Raw genomic sequence first — 16,175 nt, forward strand, 5'->3', positions numbered from 1 at the left:
GTTAGCAAAAAGTTCAAATATTTATTTCCACCTCTTGGACAGAAAACAAGTGATACTGAACCTTACGAGCAAAGATCTAGTTCTTGGACTATGGTTGTTTCTCAGGAGCCCTTATAATTCCTTCGGAGGAATTATTGAAATTTTGCCAACAATTAGAATATAAATCCCAAGAATTTCACAGTATCCATCAGGATGGCATTCACAAAAGAGCAAACGTTTTTAATAGGCTATCTTATCCTCTTGTTGAACTTTATACTAGTTGGCCTAAGGAATTGATTGTCTCTTTTGTGAAAACTAAGATTAAGAGTGAAGTACCTAAATTACAAACTTAAACTATAAAATGCAAGTCTGAATTTGTGAAGATTGGAACAAATTGACTAATTTACGAATTAGTTATTACAAATATATTTAGTGACTGAATAGTACAAAAAAATGATTATTATGCTTTAAGGATTGTGTTTAAATATTATTTATCTAGTTTATTTGTTTGAAGATGTATTTTCTGACGTATTTTCCTTTAAAAACACCTTTTAATTTATTTAAAAAAAAAAAAAAATTTTAGTAACGTAATCGTCGGAGGGTAAAAATTTACACTAATAATATTGTTTGATAAGAAAAAAATATGTATTAATACAATTTGTTTTATAAATTTGAATTTCCCGCCTAAATTGACTCCACTACGATGTCATCAAAATAGCCAGTAAACAAATGCAAAGAAATCTCTTATCGACACACCTTATAATATATAGTCATCTTGGTTTCAGGTCAAGAACAAGAAATCTTATTACTTTATTTATTTATCAAGAAGAATAAATTATAAAGTAGCAATGACTTATTGACAGCTAGCAACAAAATACAAAATGGTGTTTTTGTATAAACGAGGTAACGCCGTCTAAGAACAGCTGCAATCATCTGTGACAAGGGAGAAGAAGAAAGATAAATAAACAAGAAGATTTGCTGGAATTACTCCGTTTTCGATCCTTATTCTTCTCTGAGTCTAACAAACGCTTTACAATTATAATTCCGCAACAAATCCTCTATTATGACCACCCACGAATGTTCAATCAAGGTTTGAATTTAATTGAATGTAGTACTCTACACAAGACTTAAATAATAAGGACAACAGCTAGGGAAAAGAAAATTCATTTTTCAGATTAACAATTCCAAAAAAATGGGCCAGCTAAAAAAATCACCGGATTTACAACACTACTCATCACTGTCATAAGTTATATCATATCATTTTTGTCTTAAGCTTTTATTATTATTCTTTCATTCTTCCAGAGGGAAAATCTATATATTGAGTAACGACGTGCGATTGTGCTCATGAAAAACGGCGAGTAACACTGAGAATTTCTTGAGGGGTTATTTTCTATATTTTTTAAGCAACGTTTGTCCTTTCGAAGACTCCTAATAACTCCGGGTAATGCCACTGTACTCCACTACTCATTATACCTCCAACCCTTTGCATAAATGGAAGATCAAGATTTCTGTGAATGAAGGAAGTTATTTTTCTCAGAAGAATTTTCCCTTTTTTTCCCGAAATTGTTTTATTCTTTTTCCGGGCTCAGAAAGTATATTTAGAGAATTATAAATGAGTATTCATTCCGTTTCAAGATTTGAAATAGTTTCTGGTTAAAATGGCAAACTAGCTTTGATAAAAGACAAATGGCTTCCAAGAGTTGGATCTTTGAGAACTTGCTGGCAATTTTTCATAGTGAGTGATTTTTATTTAATTCAAATACAAATTTCTGTATTACTTCAAAATAGATTATGCAGTACATGACAGCCTTGACCCATGACCTCAATCAGATTCAAATTAAATTACACAACATCCAATCAGAGATAGGAACATTTGGCGCAAAAGTATTTCTTCTTCGTTGCAAGATTCAAGGGGGATTATTCAACAGTAACATTGTACCAAATATTCTCCTCCTCTAATCAGTTGTTGTCGGAATTTGGCTCCCTCACATATACGATCATGTAGTCTCATAATGTCTTTGATAATAATTTTGTCTCTAAAAATGAGGTCAAATAAGTCATATTATCCATATAAATAGTTGCATCATATCCCTCCAAAAAGAGAGAGGGTTTTTTCTATTGTTTTCCCTCCTAATGAAGGATATTCCTTCCAAAAAATATCATTAAAGCTGTTGTGTAATCTTTTTTTCATAGCAGATTAGAAAAATGAGCAATTTGCACACAAAAAAGGACAAAATGAGTGTTCCCCCCTAAATGTCAAAATGAACAATTTTGTGAGCGATAGAGCGATCGTTCACTAATCTAAAATCTAGTTATAAACAATATTATTCAACCAACAACCAAAAAAGAAATATTTAGTAAAAACATTACTTAATGGTTTCAGAGTAAACTGCTCAACCCAACTCCTACCGTTACAGACTTTTTGAACGACTCGTGATACAATTCAAATGTATTGGATACTAAAAATGTGGACTCGGCATTATTAAGCCAATTTCGATAACCGATACTTCAAAATAGGCCAATTCAGATGCATCGGTATACCCCTAGTTTGAACATGCCAGCGTTTATATTTTATTCAAATCTTATCATATACGCACATGTATTATGAATCAGAATATATAGGTACATATAAGTTATTACTTATATATGTATACATTCTGATTGATATAAGATATTACATAACTAATACGAGAAAACATTGATCTTGTTATACGCACATACCTGCCTTATTTCATTAATACGACTACAGTTGATTGTTATTTCTAAGATCAAAATATGTTTTACATCATTGAACACTATATATAGTTCACCCTGTATACACTTTTGATTCTACATATATGCAATATTGAGTCGCTTTCATACATAAACAAATTATCTTTAATTCGGCTTAAGTTGAATCAATATTACTTTTTCACATCAATTAGTAAGACTTTTTGCAACAAAAAATGGTTCACTCAATTGAGTCAAATTGTATCAACTTACTGATGACTCAAATCTCATTGTCACATAATGAAATACCTTAAGTCCTTTAATTAGGGGTACCAGACCTCGTCTTTTCCCCAAGACATGTCCTCTTTTGAAGACCTAAAAAAGTGAGTCCGGCGCAAATTCCAAAAACGTCCGGTATTTTGCATCGTAGCAAAAATATATTAATAATAAGAAGATTATTGAGTGCCGAGAGTTTGATATGGTAATACATAGCTCAGTGTTGTAAAAAGTTCTTAAGTGAGTTTTGCATTGAACTATCCTCAACGGTAGAGTAATTAGAGAACTCAATAGTATTTATATCTTTAATAATCTCAAGACAAACACTTTTACTTAAGTTCATGGTATTCCAATGGGATGTGAGATGTAAACAAGGTGATTCAAAATAATCCAAGAGATGGCGTGTCATACTCGGGCCCTAGAAAACTGAAGACATATATCATAAATATAATATATTCATCAAGAAAGTGTAAATACTATCTTATTTAATCATTGCTATACAGTAGAATTGTAATAAATTTTATTATATATTTTATTTGTGAATAGCTGTTACTTTTCAAAAGTTGTCACTATGTATAAAAAACATGCTCTGCCACGTTTAAATACCATAGAAAAAATATTTGCATAATTCCAGAAGCATGAATATTCATATTTATATTCTCCTTAACAATATGATTTTAAACGTAAGAATTCAAATACTAATTTTGAATATCTCATCTATTAAGCAGATGTTTCGAAAAGTGGAACCTCTAAAAATAAATCTTTAGTTAAGAAACATAGTTTAAATAATTTATGATACAGAAAATAGATGTATCATTAATATCCTTAACGATTAAATGCACATCATGATTGTTTATTTCGATGCAAATGACTAAAAAAAAAAGTAAAAACTAATCGTTTTTGAGATTAAATGAACCTTTTAATACTTAAGTTTAAGTAAAATTTGCTTTATGTCTTGTCAATAATCACGTATTAAATGTTATGTGTCATACTTATTTTTAATTACTCTAATGTATTCGTGTTTCCTTCCCCCTTGTTCTCTTTTCTTATTTTCTTGTAGGTATATATATGTGTAAAGTACAGTCTTTTACCTCGTTTTAAGTATAAATAGTCGTGTATTTTATGTATGTATCAGAATAGGTTTTTGTATTAATAAGAATATAATTGTTCCAATTAAACAACCTTTGTTTTATTCCTCCACGTCTTTCCTCTCCTCATTTCTCTCGGTCATCCTGGATTCCTTGGTTTAAATAGTTTGTGTCTCCTCAACCTCGTCAAGATACAACAATTAATTTTATTACGTTGACGTAGGTAATCTTTAGAATCATTAATGTACCTTTTACCTATAATTCTTACTTATATTGATCTTTCTAGTATTATATGAGTATGTACCTATTTCACCATTTATTCACTTGGAAATATATTAATATAGTGTATGCTGTTACCCCTAACAAAGTGGTCATTATTGAAAACTCTTTCTCCGGTCGTATCTATAGTAATTTAAGAAGATTACATCAAGTTTTCTTATCTAGCCAATATTCATTTTCAACTTTTTTCAAAAACACCGCCATAAATGAGCAACTCTACTATTCTACCTACAGGAGAAGTAAATAGTATTCACTTAAATAAGTAATACTATAAGATAAAAAAACATAAGTTATCCATAATTTGATATATTATGGATCAAAATTATTCTGGTTGGACAATAATGGAACTCAAGCGAGAACTCGTAAAATGAGGTGCTAAGACTCATGGGAGAAAATTACTTCTGATTGAGCATCTCCAATATGATAGAAATGATGATTTTGGAGGATCTGTAGTTCAAATTCTTGATCTGATTCCGATGGCATATTGGCAAAATTCATCCCATTTAATCTGACAAATCCTATATTCCCCCCTGTGACGAAGACCCACATTTAATTAGTTATTTCAACTTATGCGACAAAATGTTTGAGATCCCCTACTTTTTTTATACTATAGTTAAGACTTTCAGCTATCAAATGATATATTTTTGCACTATGGATTTTTCATTTTTGGAGCTATTAGCCTCTGAAAAAAAAAACCCAGTTTTCAACTTTAAACCAGGATAACTCCCGTTCTAATGATGATAAATAGATTTTAATTTTTTTTTTTTGAATTGCTTAGCATTAGGCTTTGAAATATATTATATCATTTATCCATATTTTCAACAACAAACGGTTAAAAAGGCTAATAATCATAAAAATAGCCAAAAATAAAAAAAACTTAATAGCTTTTTTCTGAAGGCCCTGAAGATAATAGAGTAAAACCAAGACACTATATTTAGAATTAGGGGATCAAATTCTACTATTTCGATTTTGTGACATTTTTTCTGTTGAGCAGCATTAGTAATCACTGCCTATATAAATCCCATTAAGCGTAGTTTTTCTTTATTTCAACAATATGAACAAGGCCCAAGTATGACGCGTCATCTAGCGGTATAAATTTTATATTAGTTTGCTCGCACCCCATTGTTATCTTATTCTTAGGCTCAGTATCTGACAATAACAAAAAGGAGTCCTCATGGTTAGAGTTCCAAATTCTGATTGGTTCTTGTTGTGTCAGTTCAAGCCGTGGGGTACATTGTTTTCTTGTAGCAATTCTTCTCTCAATCCATTTCGCACAGATTCCATCTCTTGACGGCCCCTCTTCCACTTCTTGCTGTAGACTTGTCTGGCTAACCGCTCCTGGCTCATTGCTGGAAAATTCGTAAAAAAAATAACTTAAAATAATAATTTTAGGTTATAAATATGGTTGAAGAATTTTTTTTTTTTTTGAATAACATCGACACTAACCATTCAAACAACAAAGAGCCTAATACTGAGGGAAATAAGAGGTGTATAAAAAAAAGCAAGCCGAATGAATAACCCTAGGTAATCTCTTGTTGAAAAAAAGGTTGCTCCATTTTAATTTCATTTCCAGATATCTCTAGTCTTTCTGAATTTTGAATTATAGATGAAAAGGATACAGCTCAAGAATAGCTTTAAAGCCACAAATAAATAGTAAAGGAGTTAGGTAGTAGGAGCACCCGTAGTATTTTTGTGTACCAAATACATTCGTTCGTCTATTTGTCTGTGTGTTTTAATCAAAAAATATATATTTAGGAAACAGCATGTTTGCCTGGAAAGAAGTTTAACCCGTTTAAGCAATCCTGCAGACACACAAACATATATATTTATAAACTTACAACCCGGGTTGGGTGCAGAAGTTCATTAAACCGATAACGATGATTGAAGTTTATTTTGATAATTATTAGAATTAAATATTATTTACTATTACTAAAATCTGCAAAAAAATAACTTTGATAATTGTCAAAGACGAATGAATCCTTCATTATGATCATTTCATAAACATTTTCCGCCCTTTTCTAGGAATATTCTTGATTTTAATTAACGGCGTGATTAAAAACTTACAGTTTTTTTTCCGGAATTAGTGTAAAAAAAAGTCATTTGAATAATTTTTCCCCTATCTTTCACCCAAGCAGATGTAATCATATAAAAAGAGGACAAATTTCGAAATTTATATAGTTACAATTTTCTCCAAATTGGCTACTCAAATCAAAAAAATAGATGCCAGATTTTGATACTACACAAAAAAATGAGCAAGATACAATAGTTTTTAGCAAATGCACAATTGAGGAGTATATACTTGTGTAATCGTTCGTTATGTCACATCATCGATTTTGGGTTCGATACTTTAACAATCACGATACAAAGTTATAATAACTTAGCTGGTTTGTTATTTTCATCACCGTGAAATAAAGTCATAATAACTTAAGTATGATCGGTCTAAGTTATTATTAAGTTGTCCCATGGTTATCAAAATAACAAATCTCTTCGCTATATTTATAACCATGAGTCAACGTAAATGTAACATTAATTTCTGGTAAAGTTTTAATCAACCTTTATTCAATCATATTCTAACGTTAATATTACGTTATGTGTTGGTTGGGAAGGACCTCTCTTGTTATATCCTAAAATATACCCCGGCCCACGAGTTGTGATAGTGAAGTAATAAGCCCCAAGGTAGTTTAAACTCCACCATCATTGTCTTTCTAAGCATCAAGGACATCTTCTATAGTTCTTTAATTCACCCCGGCCCACGGGTTTGTATAATTGAATCTCCGGGCGCTAAGGCAGTTAAAATTTCCGCGCCCCGCTTCCTTAAGCATCAATGCCCTCTTGTAATGTCCAAAAATACACCCTGGCCCACGTGTGGTTAGGTGATCTTAACTAATGATAATTTATTAACAAAACTGAACCCTTACATTAAAAAAAAGGGTTGACTAGAGGACAAGTTAAAGATGTTAAATTCATCTTATATTTTTCTGTTACAATTTAATCTTTAAAAAATTTGCTATGTTGATTCAATACAGGTTTTTTAAATATATGTTTGAATCATTGCGAAAAATGGTAGAACATTATTTTTATTGGAGGGGGGAGTTCTTACAACTGATTCTGTGTACGAATCTTTTTAGTGAACTGAGTCAGTTCACCAAAAGATATCACAATTCCCAGCAGTACCTCATTCATTCTTTGATCAGATACGATTCAAAATAATTCAGGCAAAGAAAGATTTATTTCTACGACCTAGGTCAACAACGTAATCGTATTTGGACGTAAATTAATGTGGTAAAAAAAGGGATATTATTTAACGGTTTTTATTATTATATCTATATGATCACATAGAGCAAAAAATTAGTATAAATTATTCTCGTATTAAGGACGTGTAGCACTCTCGCCGTATATTTATTAAATATGCTTTGAAAATGTTAAATAAAGAGTAAATGTAAAAATAAGAAACCACAGAACACGAAGCAGGTCACCAGCTAGTGCTATATTGTATCACTTTTAGTACCGGGAAGATTAATTCAAAAATAAATAAAAATTTAACAAAACAGAAATTCGTCAAAAAAAATAATATATATATGTACGAATTATAAATAGCAGGTTTATGAATATATATTTTTGGGGGATTCATCATATTATTTGTATTAATGAGATTTTAAAGGTATCATGAAGGCAATGAGGATTAGTAGTAGTGGTAGTAGTTCTTCTTTAACTCTCCTTCTTAAAAAAGCGCATCATACCAAACAATAATAATTTAATCAATACTGTAACATATAGATGGAAAATAAATATCTTTTAATAGCATCAAATATAATTTGCATTTTATCAATTACATTCAATAAAAATGTATGTAGAGGTTCTTCATTTATAGAATTCATATTTCTTCGGTCCACGAATTGTCATCATGTACACAAAAATCTGACGACTTCATTTACCAGTATTCCTTGAATCGGCCACCATCTCCCTCAGAGACAAAACGTTTGCGTCCTCTGGACGGCATCTTACGATTGAGCTCATCTGTGACAAATCCTGCCTTTCTGCAGCGATCACAAAAACGCTCCAGAACTGTATAAGCTGTTGGAACATCAATTGCTATGTCTGGCATGATATCAAATACACGCTCAAATCCCTAAAGAATGGAGAAAAACAACATAAATTTAGTGTTCATATTGGAATAAGGCTCCTAATAATACGATTAATTAATCAGTATTTACATTAATAGTTTTCATTCAATCATTTAAGAATGAAGTGAGGAAAGGGTTTAAGAGAGTGATTTAGTGTACGGTATATGAGAGGAGAAAAAAATGGGCACGCTATCAAGTTAAAACGTGGAGGTTGTGAAGTTCTCCAGCCACTCATTACATAATCACAATTAGCACAAAGGAGTGATGAAGGAAAAAAATATATTCAATACTCACATTTCTTATTTGATCAATAGTAACAATGAAGCTTCTGAATAGAGATTGGAGCAATTTACAAATGGCTTCTTCAGTGTGCACGTTCATGGACTCAATGACCATTACAGTTGCCTAGAATAGTTATTAATAAACATAATTAAACAAATTTTTCGTCAAAACTTTAAAAAAAAGCCTTATTTTAGAATAAGTTGCATCGCACCCCCCCATACTGAGTATAATTGTGAGTTGCCATGTGCTTGGTTAGATAATAAGAATACTAACACATAGCTAAGTGCAATCACAACGCAAGAAAGAGAAAGTTTGGGCACCTTCAACAGCTAATGCATTAACCGAGTAACTAAAGTACATTAATCTCCCTCGAATACATACATATATGCATGACAAAAGTGATACTACACGAGTGGACATGTAAAAATGGAGCACGCTTTAACTCAACATTCAATATAGCAACAAAATGAAGGCACTTATATGAAAGAGAAATTTCCTAAGACGCACAAAGCGTCGTAAGGAGAACTTACTTCATAGACCAATTCATGGTGAAAATGAGGCACTTCCAGATCCTGAAGACACTGAGTTGCTTCATGTATATCCTCTGAGCTTATGTATTCTTTTAGAAGCATTATAATTTGTTTGACAAGGTACTTCACTGGACGAACCCCTCCTCCAGTACCCCAAATGTTGTCCAAACGGACTAGACCTGTAAATTTATTCTAAATTATTACCAGACTCAAAAAAAAAAGAAATATATATATGAAACAGAACCCACCGTGCTTCATGTTCAGAAGTGCATCTGCTCTTTCAATTGCTTTAACCGCATAATCGTTGATTGTACAGCTCTTATAAGACTTGAGAAACTTGGGTGGAATGCAATCGTCCGCGATGGACCTGGCTATAAAATTACCCAAAACATCCGTTGCATCAGGATTGTCAAACACCAGGTCGGGCAATTGTTTGAGTAAGTAATCATAGCCTAAATGAAGAAAAAAGGATGATGAAATGATTATATGAAAAATAAAGTAAATACTAACCCGTTCCAATATCCCTTTGAGAAATAACTTTTTGATATAGATCAGAGAGAAGAACACTGGCTAACTCCCTGTGCGAGGATTTATGTTCCATAGCCAGTTCCACAGTAATGGATACTATCATAGAGCGGTGATCACGTATATTTAGAAGCATCTCCTGAAGAGTGTAGATCACCTCTCCAGCATCCGAATTTTCAAAGTATTCCAGAATAAGAGGCTCCACCAATTTTTGCATATCCTCTTCCCCCATTTCAGGAACAAGTGCATGGAATTTAGTTGGAGTATCTTCTGGATCGGATTCATAGTTGGGGTCATTCCGATCAACCCAGGGAAGCTCCAACTCACAGCCTAATTTACCCCAAGTTCCCTTTCCTCCGCCTCCCCCCTTTTTAGGTAAGCCACGACCCATTCCACCTCGAGATCTTCTTTGGTTTTTGTTGAATCGAGTGGACATGACCAAAGGCAGGAGTGAGGACCCAAATTTTCCTTCTTCACAGATGGACACACCTCGAGAGGGTCGTTTGCTGCGTCGTCCGGATTTGGCATGCAATGCAGCGTTATCGCGAATCACCTTCAGGTCCTCTTTGCTCAGAGGACAAAAGACGCCTTCAATCCCACATTCTTCTTCTTCTTCCTCGTTCAGATTCGCCAACACAGCGCCGCCACCGGCCAATTCAAGATCGTCATTCAACTCCTTGAGGATTGCATTTCCCTCCAAGAGTCTCGCCATCCTCAATCGGATCCGATCAACTTACGCAGCAAACTCCTCTCTACAAAATAAATCAATACATTACAGACACTCCACTCTTAGTAAACATGTAGCCCCAATCCCTCAATCCCCTTAGTAACAGTCAAACAGAGGATAATATCCAATATGTCGAAAACAAATCATGACAAGTACCTTTGATGATTAATCCACCTCTGACTTCACACCTATAATTTTATTCTCAATGATGATCCAATTCTACAATAACTCCAGAAGAATTCTTGGGATCTTTTCAAGTGAAGAAGTAAAAAGTGTCTGCAACGACCGTTTCTCTCTAACTATTCCGTCTACACTGAGTTCTTCTATCCGATTATTACCCAATTTGCGTTCATCTTCTACGTCGTAGAAAATTCATATTAACAAAAATAAAAACCAGAAAAAGAAAGATAAATAGAAGCAGAGAACGCAACTCGTAGGTAAAATAATCTGCGCACGCCTTTTTTTAACAAAGAATTTCCTTTCAGCTTTTTCTGCCATCTTTGCATAGCAGCAGCATATTATCTCCTGCATCTAACTGAATCCACCGCTTTACCGGCTCTCCTTTTCAATAATAAATAACGACGCAAATTCTCTTTCTTCGTTGTTCTTTAATAATAAAATATAATATAATGTACTTGCGTTACTTATGTACGTATGTGTATGTATGGAGGAAAAAGATGGCGTCCCTTGTAATAGTAGTAGTGGTATATTACTATTGAACTCAAAGATACATGCTTTGGACTCTTCTAGTACGTCTCATGCAAAGAAATTCCTTTTGATTTCGTTTTGGAGGAAAGGGATTTCTTCACATCTTACTGTTAATATTGTTGGATTGATCAAGCAAATAAATAAAATATGTATTCGTGTGAAAAAAGTCCATGAGATGAACACAAAAATACCAGATGCATTCAAAAGCCAGAGAGGTTGCATTAGAAATACATAGTGCATACACTACGACTTAGCAACTGTTGTTGTTTTGTTTTTGTCCTTAACCGTTGACTTACTTAACTTTGGCGTCGATTTTAAACGTCATCTCTGTACTTGTTAGCTGTATTCCCTATTTATAATAAGACAGTGATGAAGGAACTCTCCATTTCTCAAATTGACAACAAATCTTAATGAATTGGTTAGATTTCAATGTTTTATTTGAGTCACAAACACGAATGAGCCTAATTGAGATCTATTGAGTCTATGTCTTCCATTCAAAAAATAACTGGGTCGAATGAAATGAATCATAAAAGCATTGGATTTCTTATTTATTTCTTTTTGAATGAAAGTAAAAGTGAAGTGAGCCTTCAACTCCCCTTGGTTCAACTTCTGGCTCGGATCTCTACATTTGATTTAATCATTCACATGCATTCAACCTCTCTTTTTTGGCCCCTATCAATGAAGAGTCTACTAAATATAGTGTGTGAGAGTCATTTCAAAGTTACTAAGCTTAAAAGGGGCCTCCCCATACGGGAAAGAAAAAGGCTGTCAAATAGGAAAGCCAAAGTATTTACATTATTACTTGAGGGAATGGTCCTACACTTCCATTTTATTTTACGACTCACTATATTACGTACTAGCAAGGAAAAACTCTAGAACGACATTATTAGATATATCCATTCTTGAAACTGGAAATATTTGGATAGGAGCTACTGATGGATGACAATAGTCAATAGGGTATGAGGAATCGAAAGAAAAGCCTTCAATATCCGCAAGATGGCGTTAATCTACAAATTTGTACGTAATAAACAAATAAAAATACAAACTAATAATAAACGCAAGATGGCGTCACCATCCTCTGGTATGTTACAAAACTAATGAAAATTAGAGAGGTGTTTTTTTTTTGTAAGAGTGGCAGAAAAGAAGGGAGTGAGACATTGGGTACACCTGAATTAAGACCACCCTTGTAAATATCAGCTGCCTGTTTTATGATTTTGGAGGGAGAAAATGAATTACTGCAATAAAGAGAGGAATCTTCTAGATTTAAAATAGTATCACTGCAGATAAAATATTGTAATTATATTTCAACTAATATACCCATATTTTTTTTATTATGCATTTTAAAAAGAATTTACACCAAAAATAGGGGAGGATTATTCTTTTACGACTTATTAAATAATGGATAAAAAAGAAGAAGAAGCATACACTTCAACCGTTTTTCCTTTTCTAATCACTAAACTTAGTTTTTTCTTTACATACATCTCCTCTTTACTGATAAGTAGAAATTGAATTTCTGTAAGAGCACGAGGAGAAGGTGGTAGCTTTTGGGCATGAAAAATATTGTAATTATATTTAAATTCATACGTATTTTATTATACATTTTAAAAATAATTTACATCAAAAATAGACAAAACTGCTTAAGTCAGAGGGAGAAGTTCACATTATGACGACATATTAAATAATAAACAAAAAAGAAGAAAGAGCACAGCTGCTGTAGCTGTTTTTTCTTTCATAATTTCTAAATTTAGTTTTTTTTATTACAAAAATGGCATCCTTAGTTATAGCCCATTGCCAGTTTTCCTAATCGGTTGCATTTTTTTTTAGCTAATGCTAAATGCGATTTTAACGTTCCGTTTCCCTAATTATCGTGACATTTATTCATGAAATTGTAATCGCTTGCACGATTAGTGTTTCAAAAAAAAATAAAAAATTAAGGTCTTTCAAGGAGACCTTCAGAACTTGTTTTGAAATGTTCTCTAAAATTAACAGTTTCTAAGAATCCAATGCTTATATTACATTCTTTTACATTTCTGGCCTTTTTCAACATGTTTTGTGTGTAATCGGGAAAATACCGGATTTGGTTTGATAGCCAAAATAATATTTTCAACCCAAAAAATAAATTTGACAACGGGTTATCTCGTATTTTAAGTTTTGTTATAGCGGATGCTCCACTTTTTTTTTTTTTGGAATTGCAAATCTGAAGAATTAATTTTCTTTTCCTTAGCAGTTGTGATTATTATTTAATTCATGAGTATTGAACATCCTTTTCAAAATATAGATTCAAAACGATTAAACATTCGTATGTGCTCGTAAAAGACGGAGCGTGACCCTGAGGGTTAGTTGCAGAGTTATTATTGTAAGTCCTATGTTAGACTCAGATAGAATTGAGGATCAACATCGGAGTAATTCTAGCAAAAGTCCTTGTTTAATTTCTTGTCTTCTTCCTTTCTGGTCATAGCTGATTGTTTGATCTACAGCTCCTCCAGCCCACCCCTGCAGACACCCCTGCCGAGGGATGTGAATATTGTGAGTGTAAATAAAAAGATTAGTAAAGCATTAGTAACCGCCGCTCAAAATTCTTGAGCGAGAGCGGGAGCACACTAATTGTTTTGAATAACGAGCGAAAACATCGAAAAATTTGAAAGTTAAAGAATAATTTTAAAGATTACAAGAAAAGACGGTCAAAGTTATGTCTCAAGAAAAGCTAGAATATTTTATACAGTACTGTACTCTGTAATTCATGAAAATTTCATACAATTCTCTTTATGTTTAAGAAAGTTGTGTTGTTTTATTGAAATATCATATTTTATTATATCACAGATTTTGGTGTAGGTTATAAAATTAACAGATTTAACACCACGAAAAAATGGCGTAAAATTCCGATATAAATTGGTCATAACTTCCTTAATATTGAAGCTAGAGACATGATTTTGGTATAAAAATGTCTTTTTTGCCATTATCTATTGGATAAAATAGGTTTAAAAGGGAAAAAATTGAATATAATTATTTTTTTGTAACATACATAAAGAGTTTCAAGTCCAAATACGAGCGAAAAAAATGAGGACCGCTCATTGTTCATTGAGTGGGAGCGCGCTCATTGCTTTACAAAACTTGAAAATAAAATCAAATCCATAGAATGATTAATACAATGCTTTAAATATTAAATATTTGATTCATTCACAATGGTATTTTTCAAAATTTTCATCTTTTAAACTCTGTCATCTATCTTTAAATATTTGACCACCTTTAGAAAACACTCGAGATACTTTTTTAGCTGATCGAAGTGCCTCAAAATCATCCTCTCAGCGAAATCGTGAGCCTTTTGAGGAGTTATCTTTCCAACATCTATGGGGGAATCATCAAAAAAATCATCGTAATTGTCTTCCGGAGGGCCAACGAGCTGGATTGTACGTGCTGTTTGCTGATAATAATTTTTCGGTCTTCATAAGGATTGTCAAATATAATGGGACTGCATCAGAGAAACCTGAGTATCCTTAGTTCTATCGAGAGCCCTTCTGGTTCTTCGTTTCCACCTACTAGTAAACAGATGGAATGCTTTTACTATTGGAAATAGGTTAAAAAAGAGACTAAGCGCGAAACGTCTCAGATTTGTCCAGAATTTATTAGTTAAAAAAACGGATCAGTCGTCGAGTGTCCAACTCGAAGTTAAAAATCTGCAGGGCATCAAGTATAGACTCAGGTTCATGCTTAATAATCTTTTATTTGTCTGTAGTAATGAAAAACAGTTTCTCATCGATACTGGATTTCAGAAGTCCATAGTTCCAAAAACATACCAATCCAGCTATATTGATCGAGCACCTCTAAAGCTAGTTACTACCGACGGAGCTCTCGTGGAAACATATGGTTTGAGGAAATTATGGATCAAATTTAAGCCTGTTAACCGGGTTAAATGGGTTTTTGTTGTGGAAAACAAAGAATACGGTGTTATTGGTGCCGATTTCCTAGGCTATTTCAGATTGTCTGTCGATATAGAATGTAGGATGTTACGACGTAACGAAGTGTTAAGAACAATAGAATAGCCCTTTAATATCGTAAATAATTATGTTTCGAATTTCCTACTCCTCAGTCCGAGGAGGAGTTCAGTTCTGAGCTTCGTCATGGTGTCAAACATAAGATCTTCACAACAGCAAGATGATCGAGGCAATTTCCTCCCATTAGGATTCTTTAGTAAGGCTTTAAATACAACGCAGACTCGATATTCATCCTTCGAGAGGGAGCTCTTTGGGCTTAGAGAGGCACTTTGACATTTTAGATTTTTCATAGAAGGACGTATGATTACTGTGTCTACGGACCATCGGACCCAGTCGACGCTATTAAATCTAAGAATTTAACTAGGTCAAACAAAGTTTATCATTATTTTGCAGAAATTTCTGAATATGGAGCAAAATTGCATCACATAAGTGGTAAAGATAATATTCGAGCAGATTTCCTTTCCAGACTAAACAATATTCTAATCAACGTGGTGGATTTGGAGGAATTCTCGATTATTCAGGAGCAGGAAGGTGTAACACAGGATGAAATCGCAAGCATCAAGATTCAAAATAATTTTATATGCGCAATCCAGTTTCCGGACCAGTCATACATCCTCAGTAGTGCTGAAAATCATTAGGAAAGTCCATAATGAGACCCACAGAGGGGTCTCTCTCCTATGGCTCCAATGCTGGCTGTTTCTGTTCGGTGGCTAGCTTCGAACGGTCGAGTTGTTAACAATAGAGGGCAGAATTGAGTGTTTGATCATAGGGGAGCGCTCATAGTAGATATTTCCCTGCCAATCCCACCAAACAGACAACAACACCTTCCTGGCAGTCGATCCTGGTTTGGGATTAGGCGATGAGGGAACGCGTTGGCTTTTGACCACGATCTCTGTTGCTTGACATTGACGAAAGTGATCCATTTCTCATTGCCAGTCACAATCCGCTTCAAAGAT

General features: G+C 33.3%; 1 protein-coding gene and 1 long non-coding RNA gene across 3 annotated transcripts; one reads left to right on the forward strand and one right to left on the reverse strand.

The window, feature by feature from the left end:
* Window positions 1–954: 954 nt before the first annotated feature.
* LOC121129960 (uncharacterized) lies at window positions 955–3,582 on the forward strand. Its single transcript, XR_005868580.2, has 3 exons — window positions 955–1,225; window positions 1,282–1,714; window positions 1,768–3,582. It is a non-coding gene; the product is annotated as an uncharacterized lncRNA (long non-coding RNA).
* A 4,044-nt stretch (window positions 3,583–7,626) lies between these two features.
* Pdcd4 (Programmed cell death 4) lies at window positions 7,627–11,928 on the reverse strand. 2 transcript variants are annotated; one of them, XR_005868294.2, is made up of 7 exons: window positions 10,676–11,345; window positions 9,778–10,544; window positions 9,516–9,719; window positions 9,268–9,446; window positions 8,750–8,860; window positions 8,165–8,460; window positions 7,627–8,095 (listed from the first exon to the last, which is right to left on the reverse strand). XR_005868294.2 is itself a non-coding variant. In XM_040724496.2 (6 exons), the coding sequence occupies exons 2-6, from the start codon at window positions 10,502–10,504 to the stop codon at window positions 8,263–8,265; spliced, it is 1,419 nt and encodes a 472-aa protein (XP_040580430.1). In that variant the 5' UTR covers window positions 10,505–10,544; window positions 10,676–11,928; the 3' UTR covers window positions 7,627–8,262. The 2 variants fall into 2 exon arrangements, 1 of the variants encoding a protein (XP_040580430.1); XM_040724496.2 differs by having other exon boundaries at window positions 7,627–8,460; window positions 10,676–11,928.
* Window positions 11,929–16,175: the final 4,247 nt, after the last annotated feature.

The sequence above is a fragment of the Lepeophtheirus salmonis genome, chromosome 14 (genome assembly GCF_016086655.4).
Source record: "Lepeophtheirus salmonis chromosome 14, UVic_Lsal_1.4, whole genome shotgun sequence".
NCBI classification, from domain to species: Eukaryota; Metazoa; Arthropoda; class Copepoda; order Siphonostomatoida; family Caligidae; genus Lepeophtheirus; species Lepeophtheirus salmonis.